Source organism: Marmota marmota, unplaced genomic scaffold (genome assembly GCF_001458135.2).
Source record: "Marmota marmota marmota unplaced genomic scaffold, marMar, whole genome shotgun sequence".
Taxonomy (NCBI): Eukaryota; Metazoa; Chordata; class Mammalia; order Rodentia; family Sciuridae; genus Marmota; species Marmota marmota.
In genome coordinates, this window is record NW_026000051.1 from 3,817,740 (window position 1) to 3,842,255 (window position 24,516).

General features: G+C 54.7%; 3 protein-coding genes and 1 long non-coding RNA gene across 8 annotated transcripts in view; 1 reads left to right on the forward strand and 3 right to left on the reverse strand.

Annotated features, from left to right (window-relative positions):
* Nucleotides 1–4,866, forward strand: part of Ciz1 (CDKN1A interacting zinc finger protein 1) — an 18,419-nt gene extending 13,553 nt beyond the window's left edge. For 2 of the 5 annotated variants that reach the window (XM_048812972.1, XM_048812971.1), the window contains 4 exons: nucleotides 413–482; nucleotides 703–824; nucleotides 1,174–1,338; nucleotides 3,283–3,655. In XM_048812972.1, coding sequence (XP_048668929.1) covers nucleotides 413–482; nucleotides 703–824; nucleotides 1,174–1,338; nucleotides 3,283–3,477 — 552 coding nt within the window. In that variant the 3' untranslated portion in view covers nucleotides 3,478–3,655. The other 3 variants (XM_015497527.2, XM_048812974.1, XM_015497526.2) reach the window with 3 other exon arrangements.
* Nucleotides 2,477–24,426, reverse strand: Bbln (bublin coiled coil protein). The gene is made up of 4 exons (XM_015497529.2): nucleotides 24,373–24,426; nucleotides 10,503–10,511; nucleotides 5,560–5,617; nucleotides 2,477–2,907 (listed from the first exon to the last, which is right to left on the reverse strand). Exons 1-4 carry the CDS (start codon nucleotides 24,382–24,384, stop codon nucleotides 2,735–2,737), a joined length of 252 nt encoding a protein of 83 aa, XP_015353015.2. The 5' UTR covers nucleotides 24,385–24,426; the 3' UTR covers nucleotides 2,477–2,734.
* On the reverse strand, nucleotides 6,074–9,745 carry Lcn2 (lipocalin 2). Its single transcript, XM_015497528.2, has 6 exons — nucleotides 9,531–9,745; nucleotides 8,868–9,004; nucleotides 7,672–7,751; nucleotides 7,356–7,475; nucleotides 7,030–7,131; nucleotides 6,074–6,403 (listed from the first exon to the last, which is right to left on the reverse strand). The coding sequence occupies exons 1-6, from the start codon at nucleotides 9,666–9,668 to the stop codon at nucleotides 6,384–6,386; spliced, it is 597 nt and encodes a 198-aa protein (XP_015353014.1). The 5' UTR covers nucleotides 9,669–9,745; the 3' UTR covers nucleotides 6,074–6,383.
* Nucleotides 18,766–22,645, reverse strand: LOC125619642. Its single transcript, XR_007351171.1, has 3 exons — nucleotides 21,648–22,645; nucleotides 20,676–20,729; nucleotides 18,766–19,948 (listed from the first exon to the last, which is right to left on the reverse strand). It is a non-coding gene; the product is annotated as an uncharacterized LOC125619642 (long non-coding RNA).
* Nucleotides 24,427–24,516: the final 90 nt, after the last annotated feature.

Below are 24,516 nucleotides of genomic sequence, written 5' to 3' on the forward strand. Positions count from 1 at the left end.
GATTTGAGCTCCCGGGATTCACCACCCCACCCCTCCACAAACCAGCAAGTGAGTTATGTCTCCAGGGCCTCAGTGTCCTCTAATGTGAAATGGGTGCAACCATAGAGGGCTGTCATGGGGTTGCAGTGAGGTGACACGTTGTGTTGAGCAGACTTGGTGTGGATTACGCCACAGCAGGAGCAGGGGGGCTGCCTGGAGGAGGGGACCGATTGAGTGGAGGCTAGAAAACACAAACCAGCAGGGCCTCTGGGAGCAAGAGGAGCATGTCAAGGCTCAGCAGATGCCACCCACAACAGCCTGGAAGTCCAGGGGATGTTGCATTTGAGGACATGGGGGGGCTCCAGGCTACTGACCTGCATCTGGGAGGGGTCTCAGGGAGTCAAATTCAAGGTACACGCTTGCATGTCTCCAGGTGAGGTCCAGAGATATATCCATAGAGGAGTGGAAGGGCTCGGAGACCTACAGCCCCAACACTGCATACGGTAAGAGCCCGGCCCTGGGCCTGCACGCAGGGGCTGCTGGGGCTCGGCCTCCCGGCACCCCCAGATGCCAGCCCAGACACTCTGGCCAGACAGCCTATGCCCTGCTTTTTCTTGGCTCTTCTACTCCTGCCTAGAAGGTGGGGAGCAAATGGGCCCCTAGGGAGGGCGGACACCTGGCTGGTTCCAGGGATGTGTGTGGACCCTGCTGTCTGTCCCTCAGGCGTGGACTTCCTGGTGCCTGTGATGGGCTACGTGTGCCGCATCTGCCACAAGTTCTACCACAGCAACTCGGGCGCACAGCTCTCCCACTGCAAGTCCCTGGCCCACTTTGAGAACCTGCAGGTGAGCTGAACATCCTCCCACCCTGCCCTTCCCAGGGCCCCAGCCTCTGACCAAGCTGGTGGGGATGGTCAGTGGCCACCTCTCTTATGCTTAGCCTCAGCCCCAGCCCACTCACACAACTAGGAGGAAATCCAAGCTGGTATGGGGCTGGGCTCTTTCTATTATGGTTCTGGGGGCTGCTGAGGGCCGGGCTGTTAACTGCAGAGCCCTGGCCCAGAGAGGCTGACAGTATTACATGGGGTCACACAGCAGTGATGCTGTCTTGCTTGGGGCTGGGGAAGGAATTGCTGGCTGGGAGCACCCCAGATAGGCAGGGAGCCCTGACTTCTCTGGCATCCTCTGTATCCAGAAATACAAGGCAGCCAAGAACCCCAGCCCCACCTCCCGGCCCGTGAGCCGTCGGTGCGCCATCAATGCCCGGAATGCTTTGACTGCACTGTTCACCTCCCATGGCGGTAGCGGCCGCCCACCCAGCCAGCCCAGAACCCAGGACGTGGCCAAAACCACCAGCAAGGTGACAGCTCAACCCCCCAACCCTCCACCCCCTCCCCGGCGCTCAACTCGCCTCAAAACCTGAGCCTAGACCCTTCTGGGTCCCTATCTACTAATGCTTTCTAGGAGTGTATATGCATAACTTTGACGTGGTTGGTGTTTTTACTCAAAATCCAATAAAAGAAGGTCATCTTGGTGATGCAGTTCCCACCAGCACTTCTGTCTGGTGAACAGGGGAAGGGGGCATCCCAGCTAGGCCGTTAACCAGGGCCCAGCCTCTCTGGGAACCATGTCGGGGCAGAACGGGGAGACCAATGACAGGCTCCCTGAAAACCAGGGACTCATGAGGCACTTGACCTTTCTAAGCCTGTTTCCCTCTTAATCATGTTATCAGGGTTAGGAAAGTGGTTTCTAAACTTCACTGTCACCCTAGAAGGTGGTCATGTGGCTACTTCCAAATTATAGATGAAGAAACTGAGGCCTAGCAAGGTCAAGTGACTTGCCAAAGGTCACAGAGCTGGCAAGTGGCCCGGATTTGACCCAGGTGTGAGCTGGATGCCCATGCTGGCCTCTCTAGCTGGACCTCGTGGAAGCTGAGGTGCAGGTGTGGGGGTCCTTGCCCCTCAGGCACTGTGGCTCTGAGTTCCTGGTTCCTCAGCAGGGCTGCGGCCTCCAGCCAGGCAGCGCTAGGAGGACCATCAGGAGGGGACCCACACCACACTGGCTCCTGAGTTCTGCTGTCTTCTCTCTTAAGAAGACCCTTAGAGACAGGCAACCAGTCCAGCCTGCTAGTGGCCGGCTGGGGAGACTCAGGCCAGGAGCAGGACAATGCCAAGGTCACGCAGCCTGTCTTGGTCCCAGCTGTCTTGTTAAAGGCCCGGTACACTGGGAGGCTGAGTGCATGCCACAGGGCCATAGGCATGTCCAGCACCACTGGACCACTGGGCCACTACTGCATGTCAGCCAGGCTGGGAAACAGCTGCTGGCCAGGGAGGGACACACCAAGTAGGGAGGAGGCCCCAACCTCACTGCACCCTCCAGTCCAAGATGGCCACAAACCCCACCCCTGGCAGATGTGCCCAGACGCCTTGACCACCCCACTCCCCTCCAGTGGCCACTGAAGTCCTCATCCCAGCACACAGAGAAGAGGGGCACAGTGGTATGGGGGACCCGTTTAATGTGGACCCTCGATCCTGGGAGGAGAGGAGGACTCAGGAGCTGGGCAGGCAGGCAAGTGGCGGGGTTGCAGGTCCCCACTTGGCCCCAGGAAGGATGCTGGGCAGTGGGGGCTGGCCCAGTGACAGACCCACCAGGAGACCCAAAGGCCAGACCGTGAGAAGGTGTCTAAGCCAGGTGGTGAGTGCTCGGCTGGTCTGGCCCAGACAGGCAGGGCTGGGGCCTGGCGGGGCGTGTGCAGCCTAGAGGCTGGCATCACCAGGGGTCTCCCCGAGCTGCTGCTGGAACTCAAGGCGCGTCTGCCGGTTGGACTCCAGCAGCTCCTGAAGGCGGGCATGGAGGTGGTCATTCTTCTCCTCCAGGTGGTCTAGACAGGAGTTGATCTGGTCCAACATGGAGTTGATGGCCGCATACTCTGGGAAGAAGGGGGAAAACAGCCAAGTTCCTGTGTTTCCTCAGGACTCACACCCCACTGCCCCCCAGCTGACTCCAAAAGGGCTTGGGGCAAGTCCCTACTTCTGAGCCTCAGTGTCACTATCTGGAAATGGGCAGACGGCCCAAAAGAGGCTTTGAAGAGATAAAACCTTAGCGCACCAACTTTCTTTCTAGGGTTAGGGTGGTCGCAGGGCAATCAGCCAGTGTCCTGCCTGGGAGCTCCTGCCCGGTACCAAGCATCCTTGCCCTTCCTTCAGCAGCTGCCTAGAGCCCACATTCCTGATTAGAGCAATCAACGCCTCTGTCCCAGGCAGGCCCTATTCTCTAGCCCTTCCCTGTCTCCCTCTGCCTTCAGGACAAAACACCCAGAGGACTCTCCCAGGCTCTGGAATGGGACCCGGCCCCTGATCTTCTCTCTAGCCCTATCTCCCAAGCCTTCTCCTATCCTCTCACCTCAGGCCCTTTGAATGTGCTGTGCCTCTATCTGGGGTGTGTGGGTTCCTCCTATCTTCCTTTCCTCTTCTCCCTGATGAGTCCCACTCACCCTTGAAGACTCAGTATGGATGACACCACAGGGACTCTTCCCAGTGTCCCAGACCAGATCAGTCCCCTGTCCTGATCCCCCAGCCTGCCTCTGCTCACTTCCATGGCCTCCCCTCAGGACTGACTGCTGTGATTATTTTGTGTGGTGGGTGTCGCCCACTCAAATAAAGCTCCTTGAGAGGTGACTGGTCTTGTGTTTGCTGTTGTCTTCCCAGTGCCCTCACTGACAAAGTAGGCGTTCGTTGAATGAATGAATGAGTGAGTGGAAGAAGCTCTGACCCCACCTCTGCCTTTGCTCAACTGTCTCTGTCACCTACAATGCTTCAGCCACAACAACCCTTCAAGGACCAGCTCAAAATGCAGCCTCCCAGATGTCTTCCCTAGTCTCCACTAGAACCTGGCACTCACTCCTCTACTGCCACTCTTGACCTGCCTCTCTGCAACGCAGTGTCCCTGAGGACCCAAGGTCTGGGCCTGTGCCCACTGCGGGACCCAGTTCTGAGCCAGCCCATGACTCAGATGCACTCAGCTGCCAGTCTGGGACCAGAGGAGAAGCAGCTGGTGGTGATGGAAAAGGCCAGGGCCCAGGAGTGTCTGGACTGGGGGTGCAAATGTGCCTGCATTCTGGGGAATGGGCACCCGTCAGAGACAAGAGTCCTGGGAATCTGCTGATCTTAAAGTCCATTCCACTCATGGTACAGATGGGGAAACTGAAGCCTCAGAAGAAAGGAACCAGCCAAGGGTCGTACAGCTGGTTGGTGACCACTGAAGCTCTGACTTGGGGATCAGGGCCCTTGGGTCTGAGTTCCAGCTCTCTGGGTTACTGCAGTCACTACAGTTCCCTTCTGGAAAAGGGGCTAAGAAACAAGTTTTCAAATGTATCTAGAGGTCAGCCACAAGAGTGCTTGCATAGCATGCATGAGGTCCTGGGTCTGACTCCCCCTGCAGAGCACACAAAAAAAGAAAAGCTCAGATAGGGTCTGGCCACAGGCAGTCATTACCATAAATATTTTGCACTGTGTCAGAGACAAACTGGAAAAAGGAATGGGGGAGGTGGGTGTCTCCACACCACTCCAGGCCAGCTATCTGTATCAAGGGTACTTAGCAGTCTTCCAGGACTTGGCTTCTTCCCACTGTCCTGTGAATCTGCCAACATTCACTTAAATGTAAACTCTGGGAGGCCCTTCCTGATGCCCCCAACAGGGCTACCAGCAGTAACCACACTGTTTGGTCAACAGTGCAAGCCTAGTAGCCCACTGCTTGTCCCCTAAGTGAATGGCCTTGTACCTTTGTTAAAAGAAGACCCTAGGTGATTAAAATGTTCTAAGCTATTGTGATGAATGCACAACTATGTGAATATACTAAAATCCTGAAACTGTGAATTATAGCTCAATAAAGCTGTAACAAAAAAAGCATACTCCATCCTTACCCCACATTTACAAAATCCTGTTAATACACCAATCCTTACTACACTAAAGAAAACGACCATAATAACCACTTACTGAATGAATACCTGCCTTATGGAAAGCGCTAAGCATTTTCCATTCAATTTTTCCTTTACTCCTGACCCATCTCAATGCAGGCGACACTGAATCATTATTCCTACATTATAGAGGGGGAAACAGCCCCGGACTGATGATTCTCCGGCCCTCCCACAGTGCTCTGCACACAACAGGATGCTCTGGAGGCAGGTTACCCCAGCAAAGCCAGATGGCTGGGGGTCCTGACTCAGCAAAGCCCCAATGAGTCGCTCCGGTAGAGCCAAGCCCGCCAAACTCGGCCCCGCCCGCGGGGGCGAAGGAAGTGGCTGGAGCAAATTCCAAATGGGCGAGCCCCTCAAGTTGCCTCCGTTTCCCCATCTGTAAAACGGGGCTGGTTGCCCACGGTTCTCCCAATGCTGCGGTTCCCAGGGATCCGTTCACCGGTGCTCGCCCTGCACCTCCGAGCCGGCGCCTACAGTTCGGGATTCACCCAGGGCCGGGTGGAGCGGGCTCTTCTGACCCTTCAAAAGCTCATCCCCGACCCGTGCCCGCTCCCAGGAGGGCACCCCTGGAAAAGCAAAGGCCGTCCCTGCAGCCCCCTGGATCACCTGCTTCCCCGAAGCCATCCTCCTCGCCTTCCGCGCCCGCCTCCACCGGCATGCCCAATCAAAGTAGGAGTAAGCACAGTTTTGGGGGGGTGGGTACCAAGGATTGAACCCAAGGTGCTTAACCACTGAGCCACATCACCAGCCCTTTTTTTGTATTTTATTTAGAGACAAGGTCTCGCCAAGTTGCTTAGGGTCTTGAAAGTTGCTGAGGCTGGCTTTGAACTTGTAATCTTCCAATCTTCCAACCTCAGCCTCCCAAGCCACTGGAATAACAGGCATGTACCACTGTGCCTGGCTAAGCACGATTTTGTTCTATGGAAGAGGACTCAGGGCAGTTGGCAGGGATGATAATAGCGGGAGAGAGAGGCATGAGTCCTAAAGTCTTCCCTTTATGTGGTCTCTCTGTAACCCTAACTTCAGGTTGGGTTGTGGGGACTCCATCCCTGGATTCATGCTGGTGTGAGGCCACACTTTGCCCTCCCTCCCACCAGGTTTCAGGGAGCACAGACTCAGGGACTGGTGGCATGGGTTTATTTAGCAGACAAGGAGGGCTTTATCAGAGGCTTTCAGGGCAGTACTGTACCATGAGAAGGGTCTCCCAGCTGTGAACTTGGCATTGTGGCTGGTGGGGCAGTCAGGTAACACAACAGAGATTACAGAAAGGACAGGGGTTGGAAAGCAGGAGGCACTTGAGAGAGGACATCAAAGTGAAGATAGCTGTGTTTCCAGGAACAGCGAGAGGAGCAAAGGTAGGCCTGAGACCCCCTGCCTTCTGCACCCCGGCTTCCTGTAGACGCCCCCGAGCAGACATCCTCACGGCCGGTTCAGTTGTCAATGCACTGATCTGTGGGGGAGAAAGTCCATGTTTTTGTGTGTGCACGTGTGATATCTCTCTGACTGCCAAGGACCCCTGCACTGCCCCTGGGCCACCTCAGGCCCACCCTGGCCCAGCTGCAGAAGATCTGGTGATTCCTTTCAGGGTTGGGGCAGTAGGAGGACCCAAGATGGGGCTAAGGGTGTAAGAGAAAGGCCTGGGGTGGGCTGCCCCTAGGGACTGGGCCTCATGACTGCTCAGGCCTCCTGTTCACCTGCTGAACCTGGCAGCCCCTTAGCCCATGGCCCTGAGTGGCCTGGCTGGAAGAGGCCACTTGAAATACAGGACATCTCTTAAGTCCCTCCCTTGGGGGGAGGGGGAGATGGCCCAAGATAGCAAGGCCCAGGGTATGCAGAGGAGGTAGCCCAGGACAAGGAGTGTGGGGAGGAGGTGGCTCAGGAAAGTGATCTGAGGAAACATGGGCCTGGGCCTGAAATTCTCCTCTGGGAAGTCCCCACCTAAACTGACAGGGAGGAGTGCTTGGGGCTGGGACTCCACAGACCCCAGGAAGGGGTTGGATCTTCCTGAACCTAAAGTGGCTCCCAGGGCTTAGAAAGTCCCCGTGTCCCCTTCCCTTCACCCTAGCTGGCTGTTACCTATGCGGACAGGGAAGATGATGTGGTCATCAGTGAGGCCCAGAGATTTGGCAAGGTGGATGAACCTCTCCTTCAGTTTAGAGGTCAGCTCCTTGGTTCTCCCTGTGACCAAGATGGCCAGTGAGTGGCCAACAGGAAGACACTCCATAAATATTGTTGAGCTAATGAACAAGACCCAAATCCTTTTCCATGGAGGGTGTGCAGAAAGACCTCCTCCCTGAGGGGTGTTGGAGCTGGAGAAGACTTTGAGGTCTAAGGGAATGGGATCCCCTGCCCCGGGGCGTGACCAGGATCTGGGTCCCAGAGGGGATTGGGTGAGGACCCACCGTAGAGGGTAATCTTGAAGTATTCCCTGTTTTCAGAAACTTTCTTGAAGTACACCATGGCAAACTGGTTGTAGTTGGTGGCTGCCACCTGCACAATGTAACTCTGTATTTTGGGATAACCTGTAGGTGTAGACAGCAAAGGATGGACCCTACCCTGGCCAGGAGGAGGGGGCTGTCCCCTTTCTCCTCAACTGCTCATGGGCTTTTCCCCACAGGGAAGCATCCTTATGGAGGGTCAGGGAGGACCCTTCCAGGAGGACACTGCACCCTGGAACCCAACCCCAAGGCCCCATCTCAGAACCCACTCAGGACTCACTGCTAATGTTTCCCAGGGTGAATCGGCCAGGTGGGGAAGTTGGGACAAAAGTTCTGATCCAGTGGTCACAGCCCTGGTCCCTGTGGGAGTGAGATGGGGGTTCAGCATGGAGATGATGCAGCTTGGATCTCCCAGGCTAACTGAGGAGCGACCAGGGATGCAGCAGAATTCTGATGTCTCAGGTCAAGTTCAGCCATGACAGCCCATCTTCCACTATGGCAGGAGACCCCACCCTGCCCAGCTCAGATGGACCTGGGCCTTCCACTCGGAGCCTATATGTCCCTGCCTGGTCTGCTGCAAGGAGCCACTTGACCCTGCTCAGACATTCCTTCAGCAGCCCCTGTCCCTCCTCCAGCTGAGGAGGGACACAGTCTTCACACAGTCCCCTGCCCCAGGTACTTACCCCCTGCTCTATGCCAGCACTCCCCTAGCTCTTGGGCCAAACCTGCCCCATTCCCTGAGTCCCACCCTGCCCTCTGGAACCCCAGAGCTGAGCTCCCCAAACCAGCCTTTCTTCTGTTCCTTGTTCCTCAGATGCTCCAGCTCCAATCCCCCCTGTCACCATAGTCAGAAATCCCGAGCTGATGGTGCGCCCTGCTCCCTGTTCCAAGCCCCAACCTCCCACCTTGACTGCACCCTCACTGCTCTCCTCACCTCTCTGGAGCACCCCACTATTTCTTCCTGCTGCTGCTGAGCTCTGATTCGGGCCCTTGCGGGAGTCCCAGGCAATCCCAGGGTGTCTCAGGCAGTCCCAGGCACAAGGTGAGGTGCCCCAGAAACTAGCTGAGAGTGCTCCCCTCCCCTTGGCTGCTCACCAGCCCCCTGCTGGGGTGGCCATGTAGGTGGCTTGTGGTTCCTGAGGCGCAGTTCTGACTCAGGGCCCACACATCTCCATCTGAGGCATCGTGGGTCCTTGACAGTCACCTCCCTAGAGGCCCTGGACGGAGGCCCTGGGGGGGGGGGGTCCCAGCTGAGTTTAGTTTCCCTCCTCCCACTTTTAACACTACTTTCTCTGTCTTGTTTCCACTGATGGTGTGTGTCTGTCCCTCCCGCCCTCCATGCGCGTCTGTCCTGAGCCGTGAGGGCGACGGAGGGGGAGAGGCAGTGTGAGAGCCATGAAGAGCCCCTCAGCCCCACTTGGCCCTTGGCTGTGACATCAGTCCGCCTCTCAGCCCCCTGGGAGGTCATAGCCTCACCTGAGCAGAGTAGAGGTGACATTGTAGCTGTGGTCCTCCTTCAGGTCGTAGGTGGTGCTGTACATCTTAAACTGGCCCTGTTCTTCTCTCTGAACTGCATTTCCCGCCAGGCCTACCACATACCATTTCCCCTGGAACTGCAAGGAGTTGATGATGGGCAGATCAGGGATGGCCTGGGAGCCACCCCTCGCTCTCTGTCCCTTCCGGCACCTCTGGGCAGCCCATCTAGGAACCAAGAGTCCCCCTGACTGGGCAGCAAGGCCCTGGGCTGGGTCTGCCCTGAGAAGCCCACAGGAGCTCGGGGGCCTCCAGGACCCAGAGGGATCCCTGAGAGAGGAATTAGCCCTGAGTTGGCAGGGACAGGGTGACCCTGGACAAGAGAGTCTCGGTTTCCCCATCTGTGCAGAGGGACACATGTCCCCACCTTGCATGGACAGTGGGAATTATGGGAGACTAGATGTGAACCTGGAAAGGTCTGTCTAGACAACCCTGGGTGGGGGGGAGATGGGTGGGCCGGCATGGCTCCTCCGGGAGCCCAGGTGCAGGGCATGTTGCAGCCCCTCCTGCCCACCCCACCCAGCACTGCCCTGGACGCTTCAGCTCTCCTCCCTCTGTGCCTGCTGCCTTGGGCCCTCCCTGCGGCTGCTCCTCCAGGCTCCTTACCTGGGCATCCTGAAAGCCCTGCTGCAGGGGGACCCTGCTGAGACGTGGGGCTGGGATCAGGTTTGGAGCAGAATCCTGGGCCTGGGTCTGCAGGGCTCCCAGCAGGGTGAGGCCCAGATACAGGAGAACTAGGGGCATGATTTCAGGGCAGCCGAACCTGGCAGGTGTTGAAGGAAGAAGCAGAGAGAACAAGGAACCCAGCCTGGGGGAACTATTTATGGGCCACTGGCTGCTGCTCGTAACCTTGCCTTTGCCAAATCCAGGAAGAGTGAGGTAATTGTCAGAAACTCCTGTGGAAATGCTTGGCAAGGTTCCTGCCCCTTCCTCCCTCTGGTCAGGATTATGCAAATGGGGGGAAGGAAGGCCAGCAGGGAAGGGGGACAGGAGGGACATTCCCAGGAGGCCACAATCTGGCAGGGACAGGGTTCCCTCTGGGCATTCTTTGTGCACTCTCCCTTTATGTGATTGGCCCTGTCTGAGGTCAGAGCTCAGATCTGGACAAGCTGTCATCTCTGACCCCCAGGAGCCTCAGCCCACCTAGTGTCTAGGGAGGGCTGTGGGTGGCGCTGCCCTCTCTCTGCACCCACTGGCAGGGAGAAGGTCCCTTTCCATAGCCCCGTAATGCTTTCTGCTCCATGTGAGGGTCAGGGGAGTGCAGGGCAGTGGGACACAGGCACTTTAGACAGAGAAGGATGAGGCTCTTGCTGAGCCCACTGAGCCCAGACCCTGGCCCCTCGCAGGAGCCCTGGTCAGACCCTGGTATGGAATGAGATGCCTGAGAGACTGGCCTAAAAATGCTCCTGGCCCAGGAGTGCTCCCACCTTGAGACCCCTCCACCACATTCCCTTCCCCATTTTTCAGGAGGGGACAGAACAGCAGCCCACCCCTCAGGGCCTGGGCAGCTTGTGTGAGCCTAGTGGGTAGGGATGCCAGGCTCAGCATGTGGGCACAGATGAGGCTGCTGAGGCTTCAGTCCCCGTTCCCATTGGGGCCCTGATAAGAGGACCATGGGGAGCTGGTGGGAGCCCCAGGCAAGGTGGACTAGTGGGTGGCCATGAAAGTGGGCTCTATTCTGCTCCCTTGGGACACAGGGAGTACAAATATTTGGCCTTGTCCATCTGTCTGTCTCTGGGCCATGGAACCCAGTGGCCCAGGCCTGAGGTCCCAGAACCATCCCTGACCCGTGTTTTGTCCCAGCAGGAAGTTGTTTCCCCACAGGGAGGCTGGCCAGCATCCTTGAGGGGCAGTGATGGGTTCCAGGCCCTGTGCAGTGTCCCCCTGAGAGGACTCACCATTTGGGCTGTGACTGTCCTGGAGGCCTGACCCTGAGGGTTCACTGGCCCTCCATGGGACTTAAAGGGCCCTTATTGGCTCTAACCTACCTGCTACTTGGGACCCCCAGTCTGGGCTCTGAATCAGCAGATCAAGAGAGGGGCTTTGGGGGGTCCTGAACTGGTGGGAAGGGTGCTGCCTCGGCATCCCCGGTGCCAGAGACCCCAGCTGCACTCACTGCCTCCGGCCCTGCCCTGCCCGCTGGTCCCGATGGTGAAAGAGCAGGAAGTGAAGGTGAGCAAAGCTGAGGGGACGCCGAGGCCACTAGAGCCTGTCCCCACCTCCCACCCCCTCTCCAGCCCCAGGGGCTCCACCCCTGCCATTCCCGTGACCGTGGCTGCTGTTCTCAAGGGCTGGATGCACACAGTGGAAGGAGCACCTGCCCAGCACGCACGGGGCCTGGGCTCCCTCCCCAGCACTCAAGGCGTACTCAAGAGTCTTCTGTGACCATCAGATGCAGAGGAGACAGGGCGGGGGTGGCAGAGTCCCCCCAAATTTTAAGTAAGTAAGAGGCAGTGTCCTGAATCACAGAGGAGTTGCTGGGTAGAATATTCCAGACCCTGAAAGTCAGGGGGCTGAGTGATCAGTGCTCCCAGGTGGGGTGGTGTACAGAGTTTGAGAGGAGATGGCCCAGCTCAGGGACCCCAGGCAGCTTTGAAGCTGGGCCCCTCAAGGAGCAAGGACATCTCTGCCCGCCTCCCACCCACCAGGCTCCTTCCCAGCAGAGGGAGTGGCTCTGCCTATTCTGGGAGCCAGAACAGACCACACGGGGACTCCGGTGTCCCTGCTGAGGTTGCCTCTAGGTTTCTGACAAACCCTGCTGGGTCTGCTCCTCTCCCCGTGCTGCCTCAGGCCTGTCTGGTCCCCTGGCCTGGTCTCTGTATCTCAGTCCTCATCTCATGTTGGACTTTGTCTTTGCTGACACCTGGGGATGGCCATCTCATCCTTCCTCCCCGACTGCCTCGTCTGTCCTGGTCCTCTCTGGAGGTCAGGGATGGAGTGAAGAGGCTGGTTGAGGGATTTGAGCTTCAGACGTGCGGGTCCCAAGCCAGGCCTCAAGAGTGTCCCAAGACACGTGCCTGATGCTGGGCTGACTGGAGCTGCAGCAGGGACAAGCTAGGGTGCTGGCAGCACCCTGCCAGGTGGGAGGGCTCCTGAAGTCTGGGTGGGACCCTCGTCAGAGTCCAGCAGGGCTGTGGGAAGGGGTCAGATTAGCAGGCACATCCCCTCATGCTGGCTCTGAGGCTCAGCACTGGGGGATGGAGTGAGGCCCACGGTGTGGACCTCCTGTTCAGGTTAGGACTGACTCCAAGGCTCCAGGGTGGACGGAACACTGGAGGCTCCAGGTACCACCCACTCCCTTCCCACTGAGCCCCATTCCCCTGGCCAAGGAGGGGACTCAAGGGCTCACATGGCTCAGAGCTGGGGGCAGTTACTGGGCCCTGTGGCTTTGGGAGTGGTCTGTTCTACGTGGGTGGCACGGTGCCCACAGAGTGCCAGGCCCTGGTCCATCTCCCTTCGGCCCCACTGCTGGTTTCCACTGTGACCCCTGAGCTGCTCCCGCAGGGCCACCCCCACCATCTCCCCCCAGTCTCTCTCCAGGAAGCACAGACATCCCTGGTGGGCCCTCAACTAGCCATACAAAAGCTTTGGGGCCAAGACCTTTCTGGGAAAGGCCAGGCCTGGGCCTCCCAAGTCCTGCTCTGGGCCTGCTTAGGAACAGCAGGAGCTTGAACACTGTCCACACCTGAGTTTTCTATGGCCAGAAGCCAGAACCCTGGTTGTTCCCAGGGCCCCACCCAGGTCTAATCCACCCCTGAAGGCAGTGAGATGCTTCCTGGTGCTTCTTGCATCTCAGGAATCCAGTCTGACCCCCTGGTCTGGTTTCTAGGAGCTCATGGACAGTGTTCAGCCCTGGAAGAGACTGGGGCAGAGGTAGACCCTCTGACCTGTCTGAAGGGCAGTACAGGACGAAGCAGGCTTCCCAGAGGCAGGGCCATGCCTGAGGAGCCTCTAGGCAAGAGGCCCTAGGAGGCCCAGTCATGGCCCCGGGAACTCCTGGTGTCCATGGAGGGGCCCTCTTTGGTCACTGCAGGTCCAGTGGCACCCTGCTCCCAGACAGCCCAGGATGGGCATGACTGTTCCATGTGAGGTGCTTGCCCCCCAGGGACCTGGCTGCAGTCTTCCATTTCCAGAAGTGGCTTTCTAGTCCCCTGCTCATCTCTCACCCTTGGGCTCACCAGGGGCCTCTAGGACCTCCGGGTTCCTGCCCCTTCCACCCGATGGGGACCCCACCTATGGGGACTCTGAAAGGTAGCCCCTCCTAAACCTTCAATATGCACACTGGACGTCCCCCCTCCAGGAAGGCCCTGGAGCCCATTGGACAGGGCAGCAGGCCCTGCAGCTCGAGAGCTGGACCTCCCCCGCTGGTGCTGGTCCTCAGGTACTTGGCCCAGGCTGCCTCCTAGAGGGGTGCTGCTGCCTTTTGCTCTACAGCTTGGATGTCTGTGCAGGTAAAAGGGCCCACAGGAACCAGGGGCACAGGGGACTGGAGGACACAGCTCCGAGCAAGGTCAGCAGAGGGCCTTCCATCCTGCGGGGATGGTAGGTGGCTGCCGGGCTTTCCTGCAGCTGGTCAGGGACGTCTGCCTGGCATGGCCCTGGTACTGGACAAGACATCTCTTCCTCTCAACTCTGCCCCTCTCCTGCCTGAAGCCCTGCCAGGTAGCCCAAGAAAGGGGCTCATTTCTTGCCAGCTGCCTGTGCTGGGAGATGAGCTGGGATCAAAGGAGCCGGCTCAGCACTAAACTAAGAAAACGGTGAAGAAATCACGCAACACACGGACATGAGTTTCTCCGATTGAGGGTGGGACTGCCCTGCGACCTTAAGGGTCAGCTTCCATGCTGGACAGCACTGGGAAGAGAGCGTGAACTCAGAATCTCTTTATTTTTATAGTGGGGACACACAAAGGATGGAATGTTCTTCACCAAATAAGGCAGGAGGTAAGGTTTCCAAAGTGGAGTCTTGCTCGGTGATGTCTTGTGGTCAGCAGATTGGTTGCCATCTTGGCAAGTCACACCCATCTCAGGTGCTGTGCGGGATCACAGGCGGAGTGAGAGGAAAGGCACACTTATGTGGCACAGCCCAATCAGCGAGCAACGCCAGACCTGTCCCTTCATATCACTCCAATGCGCATAGCTCTCACACACAGCCCACAGATGGCTCGTGACATGTCCATCACAGCCACTCCTGGATAGCCCTCTGACTTGCTGCTCTCTGGGCCCTTGGCTGGGCCTCTGCTGGGCACCATGCAAGGTGGCTTGGGTAAGAGTACAGGGCTGGTTCTCCCCTGTGCCCTGGGAGCTCATGCCAGGCCAGGAGAATGCCCATCCCAGGGAATAAGGTCATAGATGCCAGAGGGTTAGGAGACCAGGTATCCAAGATGTTGTCCCTGGCTGCAGAATCGTGGCACTTGGGCTTCTGCCTGGAGTCTCCTTAGGTACCCCAAGGGGATGGCAGCCCTTCTGCCCGCTCCTTATCCCAGAGGTGGAGAAAGGTCGGAGGCCCCAGCTCAGGCTGTTCCTTGGCCCCAAGGTTCTATTTCAGACGGAGGCAATGTCGGTGGCTGAGCCTCCACTCTGGGGCAGGGGGGAAAAGCAAGGCTGTGCTGGGCAGTGAGGACCAGGGTGGGTTCCCCAGGGACACCTGTCCACCTAAGGACGAGAAGCCCACCTGGGCCGGTGGGGTGAGGGCAGGGAGGGTGGGGAGCATGCGGTGTGGGGTGCCAAACTGTTGGGTGCGGCCATCTCTCTGTAGCCTGATTCTCAGAAGGTTGGGTCAGAGGTCTGGAAGGAAGGGTGCATCTCTAGGGACAGGACTTGGTGGCCCAGACCTTGGGCTGGAGGGAAGACCACCCCCTGCTCCCTTCCCATGACTCTCAGTTACCTCTCAGGAATGGGACCCCCTGCCTTTGATGGCAGGTAGGCTAGAGGTCACAGGACACAGGCCTGGGGGCCTCCCTCTGAGTCCAGAGTCCTTCAGGCCTTGGTTGGGTACTGGCCTCCCCCAGGGTCACTGCAGCCCCAAGTGCCTCTCCCGAGGAGCTCAGTGTGGCTCTGCCAGGACTGGAGAGGCTTGTGGCTCCCTGGTTTCTATTTACATCCCTGGGTCTCCCTCCTGTCCTGAGCCACCTCCTCCTGACCCTGCTGGGTCACCTGTTCCACGACACCTCCTCCCATGATGCTGAGTTTTCTAGATTCAGGCAACTTCGCCCGCTTCCTGCAGCCCCTGTCTCGGCCCACCTCTTCCGCACCTCCATAGGTCCCCTGACTTTGGCTTTCCCTCAAGAACATTCTTTCCTAACTGTGAATTTCCTAATGTCACCATCTTCTGCAATCTGGATAGGCCGAGAGTTTCCCAAATTATCAAATTACTACAACATATTTCCACATACTTGTTGGCTTAGAACCACACACTCAGCTGGGTCCGGTGGTGCATGTCTGAGTAGCTATAATCCTGGCTACTTGGGAGGCTGAGGCAGGAGGATGGCAAGTTCAAGGCCAGCCTGGCAACTTCATGAGACCCTGTCTCAAAATTTAAAAAAAAGGAAAAAAAAATTTTAAAAAAGGGCTGGGTATGTGGCTCAGTGGTGGAGTGCTTGCCTAACACGTGTCAGGCCCTGCATTCAATCCCAAGCACTGCAACAAAGCAAAGCCCACACTTGTTGGCTTGAAACCACACATTCCAAAGGCCAGCAGTCGGAAATCAGATCACTGAGTTGGAATCAAGGTGTTGGCAGAGCCTGGCTCTGGCTTCCCGGAGGCCCCATGGGTTGTGCCAGCTTCCTCCAGCCTCTGGCCTTGTGCCCACGCCCCCAATCTCTGCTCCCTCTTCACAGGGCGACTCCTCTGGGTCTCATCTCTTTCTGCCTGTCTCAGGAAGGACACTTGAGAGGACATTTAGGGTCCAGCTGGATAATCCAGGATAATCTGGATCTCAAATCCTTAACTTATTTAAAAGGCAGAAAGATAAGAGGGAAAGAAGGAAGGAAAGATAAGAGAGAAGGGAGAGGGCCAGGCCCATGGTAGTGTAGGACACTGTCTTCTAGCATTGAAACGTCAGTGAGCGTGAGAATCACTGTACAGAAGACACTCCACGTGGCTCTATGGACCAGGAATGAGGACGCTGTCATTCTTTAGGAATGGAACGTTTCTGGACAGAGAGAACACAATAGCTTGTTTTGATAACTTTTGAAGAGAATAATGCACATATTCAACTTATTCACCTTAAAAAACATCAGGCATTAAGATATTAACCATTTTGGGCTGGGGTTGTGGCTCAGTAGTATAGCACTTGCCTAGCACATGCGAGGCCCTGGGTTCGATCCTCAGCACCACATTAAAAAAAAAAAAATGTATCGTGTCCATCTACAACTAAAAAATAAATATATTTTTTAAAAAAGATATTAACCATTTTGGAATTTAAGAAATAATAATAAAGAAGGTTCTTAATTACATCTGTAAAGACATTCCCCATCCCCCACCCCCCTGCAAATAGTCACAAATACAGGTTCCAGAAGTAAGGATGAGGCCCTGGGTTCCATCCCCAGCACCACAAAAAGTTTGAAAATATATTTTTTTAAATTGCAGTTTGCAGGAGTTAAGACATGGAGATCTTGTGTGGGTGTTGGCAGTGGTATTCAGCTGCCATAGTGCCCTTGACCCACACTGACCTCTTTCCCCCACACTCCAGGCCCCCCTGGCCTGGACCACACCCTCCTAGGCCTGTGGTTGAAGCTCTCGGGTTCATCTCACAGGGGAAGGAGGTGGCGTGGCCTTGTGGGGCGCTGCCCCAGCGGCTCAGAGAGCCCCTCCCTTGGCAGAGGAGCTTCAGGGTCAGTGTGCGCTCCTGGTGCCCAGGAGGTGCTGGAGGTGGGCATCCCCTCCTCCCGCCGCTGCCTCCTCCTCTTCCTGCTCCCCTCAGCCCCCTTCCTGTGCAGTTCAGAGGCTGCACGAGCTCCAGAATGCACCCCAAGTCCCACTCCACACACAGCATGCTGCCTCCACTTGAGCGGGTCTTGCCTGTTATTCCAGGGCTTTGGGGGGTCCTTCCTGTCCTGACCACAGCTGCTCCCCAAACTTCTGTCCAGCCAGAGCCATTTTGAAGATCCCCTGGAGAGGGGCTCCCTTGGAGCTGTGGCGGGGGTCAGACTATTGCCAGGAGAAGACCAAAGGCAAGAGAAGGGCTAAAGGTGGGAGGAAGTGACTGCCCGGGGGTGGGGGGGTGGGGCGCTGCTCAGGGCAGGGGGCGCAGCCCACCTTCCTGTGGCCTGAACAGCAGTCTGCACCTTGAAGGGGCCTCCCTCCCAGGCAACCCCAGACAACCCGACCCAGCCAAAAACAGACCTCCACACCCTGCTGGGCTCACAGTCCACAGGGACCTTTGTAGACTTCAATGCGTGTTTAGAATAAGAAAGGCTGTGGCCCAGCCTATAATCCCAGCGATTTGGAGGCTGAGGCAGGAGGATCCCAAGTTCAAAGCCAGCCTTTACAACTTAGGTGTCTCTAAATAAAGTATAAAAAAGGTCTGGGTCCGTGGGTCCGTGGTAAAATGCCCGTGGGTTCAATCCCTAGAACCAAAAAAAAAAAAAAAAAAAACCGTGAATGACTGAATATGGGCAAAAGGTCCCAGTATGAATTTAGAAAAGGGCAGGGGTGCAGCTGAGTGGAGGAGCATGGGCTTAGCAGGTACAAGACCCTGAGTTCTATCCCAGCACCAAAAATGAACAATAAATTCATTTTAGTAAAATAAACTTTTTAAAAAGTCTCATTTTCTGTCTAATCAATATAACATTATTAAGATATTCTACATTATTTTTATGTTGAATATTTGAAATGATATGTTTATTTTACATAGGCAGTGCATCTGAATTTTCAGAAAGCATAATTTTCTTGTGGGGGACTGTGCTAGGGATCTAACCCAGGGCCTCCTGTATGCTAACCAAGCGCTCTACCACTGAACCATATTCTGAGTCCTTTACACTTTATTTTGAGACAGAGTCTCTCTAAGGACCCAAGCTGGCCTCAAAAATGTGATCCTCCTGCCTCAGCCTCCCAAGTCACTGGTTTTCTAGTTTTTACATAATGCCCTTTTTCTGTTCCAAGATCCCATCAAGTATACTATATTAGATTTAGTCATTGTATTAGGCTAATTGTTTTACTGTTGTAGGGACAAACAAGGCAAGACACTGAAGATAGCAAGAAACTATTTTATTTGGCTGCAGCCAGGTTCAGAGGGCACAGCTTTTGCTGTAATCCATCAATCCCCTGAACCCCGAGTTCAGGGAGTTGCAGAGTTTTATACCCAGCATATAAGGGGAGAGGCTCAGAAGTTCACAGTCTGCAGAAGTTCACATATTTTAAGCAGCTTTTTCTTTCACTGTTTTGGGCAACAAGGACAACACCTGAGAAGGGAGGAGCTTCTTCTCCCCTTTCTTTCCTCCCCCTGCCATCTGTTACCATGGAGCCCAACTGTAACTTATCTTTTCTTTTAATATTTATTTTTTAGTTTTGGGTGGACACAACACCTTTATTTATTTAATTTTTTTTTTAGAGAGAGAGAGAGAGAGTTTCAACATTTATTTTTTAGTTATTGGCGGACACAACATCTTTGTAGGCGGTGCTGAGGATCGAACCCGGGCCGCAAGCATGCCAGGTGAGCGCGCTACCGCTTGAGCCACATCCCCAGCCCATAACTTACCTTAAAAATGTAGACATCTCTGTGAAGCCCAGCTCAAGGCCAGAGGCCTTGTTTACACATTTCTACAAACTACTGCACTGTGAAAAACTAGTAAGAGGGTGTCCAGCACCTGGAGTTCTGGTGTCTTCCTGGCCAGTGGCCAAGTAAAACAGGGCAACACGAAAACAGGAAGTTTATCTACATTGAACTCTTTGCAGAGACTCTCTTGCTGACAGTCCTAAAATCAGCCATGGTGAAGATTTCTGGAGAGGCCCAGTTAAAATTTTCCTTTGGAGAAAGAGGGTGCCACTACATTACTACAATTAAATACCAGAGAGAGGTTACTTTATAAAGAAAACAAGTTTATGTTGGCTCATGGTTCTGAAGGAACAAGGTTGAGGGGTCACATTTGGTGGTGGCCTTCCTGCTGGTAGAATCCCCAAATAGTGTGTCACACAGCAAGAAACAGGGAGCATTATCGGCTTGCCTTGCATGCACAAGGCCCTGGGTTCGATCCCCAGCAACAAAAAATAAAATAAAATAAAAAATAAAACCACTATTGGGGTGGCCAGCACCGCCAGGGTAGGTTCCTGCTCAGGAGGTGTGAGCTGCCTGGGAAATAAAAAGTCTGAAATAATCAGAAATAAAGACAGAGTCAGAAATTAGATAGGAAAAGGGGAGCACCTGATGGGTCTTCCAGTCCCGACGGGAGCTGGAACGGAACAGCTGAAGACAGCCTGATTCTTTATTGAAGGAGAGTCCATCAAAGGCAGGGAGAAGGCTTCAGCGGGAAGAGTCTTGGTTTGCGCTTGCTCCTGAGTGCAGCAAGGGTCTTGCAGCAAACAGGTGGATTGGCATTTTGGCAAGCCACACCCATCTCCGAGAGGCTGGTGGCTCCAGCGGGGTCACCCATCTCTGGTGCTGTGCTGAACTTGTGGGGCTGGGCGGGCCGCCGCGTGAACCAGGCGTTCTCAAACCAGCAGGGTCGCGGCAGCAGGCTTTCCTGCCTAATGGTCCACATGGCTTTAGCTCATGCACAGCTCGCAGATGGCCGCTGGCAGCCACCTGGATTCAATTAGGACAGCCACCCTGATGACCTCAAATCCTAATCACCGCCCAAGGCCCCTCTAAATATCATAGTCAGATTAAGTTTCTACCTTCTGCCATCTCAGGATGGGGATTTGACTTCAGCTCATGAGCATCCGAGGGACATAAACCGCAGCAGTACTCTGTCTCTTCAGGGTTCTGGGCTATGAGGCTCCTCAGACTTTCTGGGTTTTGATCTTGACAATGTGAGATCTGTCTTGGTGGTGGAGTGTTTGTTCTCACAATTAGACTGGGGTTAGAGGCTTTAGGGAGGAAGGTCAGAAAAACAAAAAGCCATTTTTGCATCATATGGTATCAAGGGTAGTACCAATAAGGTGACCTCATGGTTAATGTTGAATTGGTCAAGGTCAAGGTTTTTGCCAGGTTTCTCTACTGGGAAGTTATTTTTTTCCCCTTCCTATACTATGCTCTTCAGAAGGAACACAGCCCACAGCTAAAGAGTGGGGTGGGGGGGGGGTTTGCTCCACCACCTCAGGGGCACAGTATTACATAAATTATTTGGAATTCTTCTGCAGGTGAGATTTGTCTCTCCTCCCTTATATATTTCCCATATCAGGGATTGGACCTAGGGGTGCTCTATACCACTGGCCTTCTAGTTTGAGACAGCTTCACTAAGGTGCCAAGGCTGGCCTCAAACTTGTGATCCTCCTGGCTCAGCCTCCTGAGTACCTGGACAGACACGTATGTACCACTGTGCCCGACTCGATCATTTATTTATTTATGTATTTATTTATTTATTGTAGGGTAGTGCTGGGAATTGAACTCTGGGCCTTATGCATGCAAGGCAAGCACTCTACCAACTGAGCTATATTCCCATCCCTCAATCATTTATTTATATCAATATTAACTCATGTCCTGCCCACATCCCACGCAGGCGGGAGGGTCAGAGTTCCTCTGCATGGAGTGAACTGGCTGTGAAATAAAGCTAAGAAAGGAAGGTGGCGGAAATCCACACTACACAGAAAGTACCTTTGAACAGCGAGGGCCACCGGCTCTACCACCCTTAGGGGTCCAGCTTCCACACTGGAAAGAGAGAGAGAGAGACCGAGTCGGTTTATTTACACAAGGGAGTTTCAAAGGTGTTCTTCAGAGTGTTCTTCACCAATAAGACAGGATCTGGGCTGTCCAAACCCAGAGGGTTACGCCCAATTCCAGAGCTAGGAGAGCTGTGTGATAGATAGAGACATCACGCCTCGGGCAGTCTACCCTCGGGAATGCCAGGATTGTTCCCAAGGGGAGACCTAAGTCCCCCGTAGCTCGGCACAGAGTAAAAGACTATTCAAGTAGCTTCATGGGTGGCGACCACACGCATGGATGTTTATTTATTCTATGGATTATAATCCAATACAACCTCATTTCTACTTTGTATTTTCTATTTATTTTGTTGCTCAAATTGTCCCAACTTTGGCCATTGGGAGCTCCTGAGTCCTTTTGGTATACCCTTTAAGTGTAGTTTTTGAGCAATTTGGGAAGATTAGATATAAATAAATGCCACAATGATGGGGTTTTAACTCAGTAGCAAAGCACTTGCCTAGCAGGCAAGAGGCCCTGGGTTCTCCTCCAGTATGGCCAAAAAAAAAAAAAAAAAAAAGCCACAAAACTACTACCAAATCCAGACAGTGAAACAGTGAGTATCTTCATCACCTCACAAAGATCTCCCAAGGATCTCCTCTTGCCCCTTTTATAATCCACCCCTCCTGCTCTCCTCCATGACTTTCCCACCCCAGGCAACTCTGGCCACAGACTAGTTCACATCCTCTGTTCGGATGGTGTCTGCAGTGAGGACTCCTCACTGTCCGCCTCTTTCACTCAGCATAATTCTTTTTTTTGGGGGGGGAGGGTTTCTGGGATTGAACCCAGGGGGACTCGACCACTGAGCCACATCCCCAGCCCTATTTTGTGTTTTATTTAGTGACAGGGTCTCACTGAGTTACTTAGTACCTTGCAGTTGCTGAGGCTGGCTTTGAACTTGCGATCCTCCTGCCTCAGCCTCCCTAGCTGCTGGGATTACAGGTGTGCGTGGCATGATTCTTGTGCATCTCATCCCTTCTGTAGGTCGTGGGTCAGATGAGGGCAGTGGGACACTCAGAGTCCCCCTGAAGTGTTGGGGAGGGGCAGAAGGCAGAGTGAGCACTGGGGAGTCGTGGAGTGGGCAGGAGCTGGCAGGACTCCTGGGGTCCCCATTGGCCTCCATGGCAGGAACAGAAGGCAAGAAAGGAGCCAGGTGGGAAGGATGGCAGGTTGGTAGTTGTGGCAGCACTGAAGTGAGCGGTCCTGGGGGACAACCAGTCTATCCCAGAGGGAGTTGTAGACGCAGGCCTGGAGTTAGGATAAGGCGGAGCTGAGGACACAGCTTAGGTCCTTCAGAACAGAGATGGTGACAGAAACCAGGGGAGAGAGGTGTGGCCAAGGATGTGTGCACTGACCTCCAAGGGGCTAGGACTAAACCCTGAAGAACCCAATTTTCTTGCAGAAGAGGAGAGGACAGAGGTGACTGGAAAGCATGTCCAGAGAGGCTAAAGGAAAACCAGTAGCCGTGGGGTCACAGAGATACAGAGGGGCTTGTGTCTGTACTGCTGGCACCCAGGAAGGTGGCCACCCAGGAAGGTGGTTACAGAAGTTCAGCCCAAAATGGGGCTCATGGGCTGGCAAGGTCTGGGTTCTGCCTACACAGAAGCTCCACTGTCTCCTGTGTGCAAGAACCTGTGGGCCTAGCTACCTGTTCTCAGGGATCCCTGCAGCAACAGAGAAGAACACACCTGTCTTAGTCTGTTCCTGCTGCTATTAACAAAAATTCCACACACCAGGGGCGGTGGTGCACACTAGGAATCCCAGCAACTCAGGAGGCTGAGGCAGGAGGATCGTGAGTTCAAAGCCAGCCTCAACAACTTAGTGAGACCCTAAGAAACTAAGTGAGCCTTGACTCTACATAAAATAGAAAAAGGGCTGGAGCTGTGGCTCAGTGGTTAAGTACCTCTGGGTTCATACCTGATACAAAAAAAAAAAAAAAAAGCCACAGACTGGGTTAGTTAAAAATGATATAAATTTGGGCTGGGGATGTGGCTCAAGCGGTAGCGCGCTCGCCTGGCATGCGTGCGGCCCGGGTTCGATCCTCAGCACCACATACAAACAAAGATGTTGTGTCTGCCAAAAACTAAAAAATAAAGATTAAAAATTCTCTCTGTCTCCCTCACCTCTCTCTTTAAAAAAAAAAAATGATATAAATCTATTGCCCACACTTCTGGAAGCTGGAAAGTCCAAGATCAAGACACCAGCAGGGTCAGTGTCTGGCCAGTTCCCCATGGTTGGCACTGTACAGGTGTCCTCGCCATAATGGAATGAGTGGAAGGCAAAAAAGGTCTGACTAGTTCCCTGGAGCCCCTTCACGAGTACTAATTCCATTCATGAGAGGTGGTTTAATTACCTCCTCAAATTCTCACCTCTTAACACTGTCACACTGGGTATTAAGTTCCTGCTTATAGATTTTGGGGGACACATACATTCAATCCGTAGCAATAGTCAGACTGCATTCTGCCCCTTCATCTGGCCTTCAGGGGAGAATGAGGGCGAGACTCAGATCAGGAAACAGTCAAGGAGCAGAAAAGCCAGGGAAGGAGCAGAGAGAAAGGGTGGGGTAGGAGCAGGGCTGGTGTAGAGGACTGGGTTGGGTGCAATCAGGGACAGGCTGGGGCTGAGAGATAGTTAGGGATGGGGCCTCAGGCCCAGACTGAACTCCCCTTTCCCTTATTTAGCCCCAAGATTCACTCAGACTTGAGTCTAGGGCTTCATCCTGCTCAGCTACAGCTTGTTCCTCTGCCCTGAGGCCCCGGGGACATTAAGCAGATGGCCCAGTGCTGGAATGAATTGAGAGGCACCACAAGGACCAAGGGCAGTGAGGCAGAACCAGCACTGTACAGCAAGCCAAGAGCTGTCTTGGTCAAGAGGACAAAGAGAAAAGAAATTTGCCTTGGCAGACGAACTGGGCATTGGGTTTCCTTCCTAGATTTAGTAAAGGATAAAGCATCCTATCCTAGGGTGGAGCAGCTGCTGGGTGGGCAAAAAATAGGGGTGTCTCAGGCATCAGTCTCATATCAATCTCACCAGCCTCTCCCCATTCATTTTTCCCCCACTTAATTCGAACACATCTCAATGCAGGAGATATCTTTCATTATTCCTGCATTGCAAGTGGGAAAACTCAAGTTGGAGAAGGCAAAGAGAGGTGATGGTTGATGGTTCTCCTGCTCCCCAGCAGTGCTGTGGCTGCAACAGGCTGTAAACAGGTCACACCAACAAAGCCAGGTGGCTAGGGGCACGGATCAGCAAGCTCCATTAGGTCCCTCTCAAAGTCTTGATCTCCCTAGGGGCTAAAGGAAGTCTCTGGAACAAATCTCAAATGGACGATATCCCTGAATCTGCCTGTTTCCCATTTGTAAAAGGTGCTCCAGTGCTGCGGTTCCCAGAGACCAGTTGGCCCAGCACCTCGGACACGGTGCTTACAACTCAGTGTCCAAGGGAGTACTGGGGAGGATTCTTCGAGCTCTTCCAGGTCCCTGTCCCGGCTCCAATTCTTTCTGGGAAAGCAAAGCAGCCCCTGAGTCACCTGCTTCTCCTAAGCCACTGTCCTCGCCTTGGGCTCCCATCTCCACCCGCATGCCCAGACTCCATGGGGGCCCGACATTGCGGCCTCAGGTCCCAAGGTAGAGGCAGTGGCAGAACCCTAGGCAGAGAGGGTGGAAGGCGGAGACGGAGCGGGTCGGAGCCCGAGCACGCCCCGCCCCTCCGAATCTCCGCTAGCCACGCCCCTCCGGGC

Bases quoted from the DNA above. Each gene is read 5' to 3' on its own strand.
- Lcn2 (XM_015497528.2), bottom strand. From the start codon at position 9,668: ATGCCCCTAGTTCTCCTGTATCTGGGCCTCACCCTGCTGGGAGCCCTG. The intron at 9,005-9,530 runs GTAAGGAGCCTG...AACTCCTTGCAG, and splicing joins AGGGCTTTCAGGATGCCCAG to TTCCAGGGGAAATGGTATGT. The intron at 7,752-8,867 runs GTGAGGCTATGA...TCACTCCCACAG, and splicing joins GTCACCTCTACTCTGCTCAG to GGACCAGGGCTGTGACCACT.
- Bbln (XM_015497529.2), bottom strand. The intron at 2,908-5,559 runs GTGATCCAGGGG...CCTTCTTCCCAG, and splicing joins GGATGGCTTCGGGGAAGCAG to AGTATGCGGCCATCAACTCC.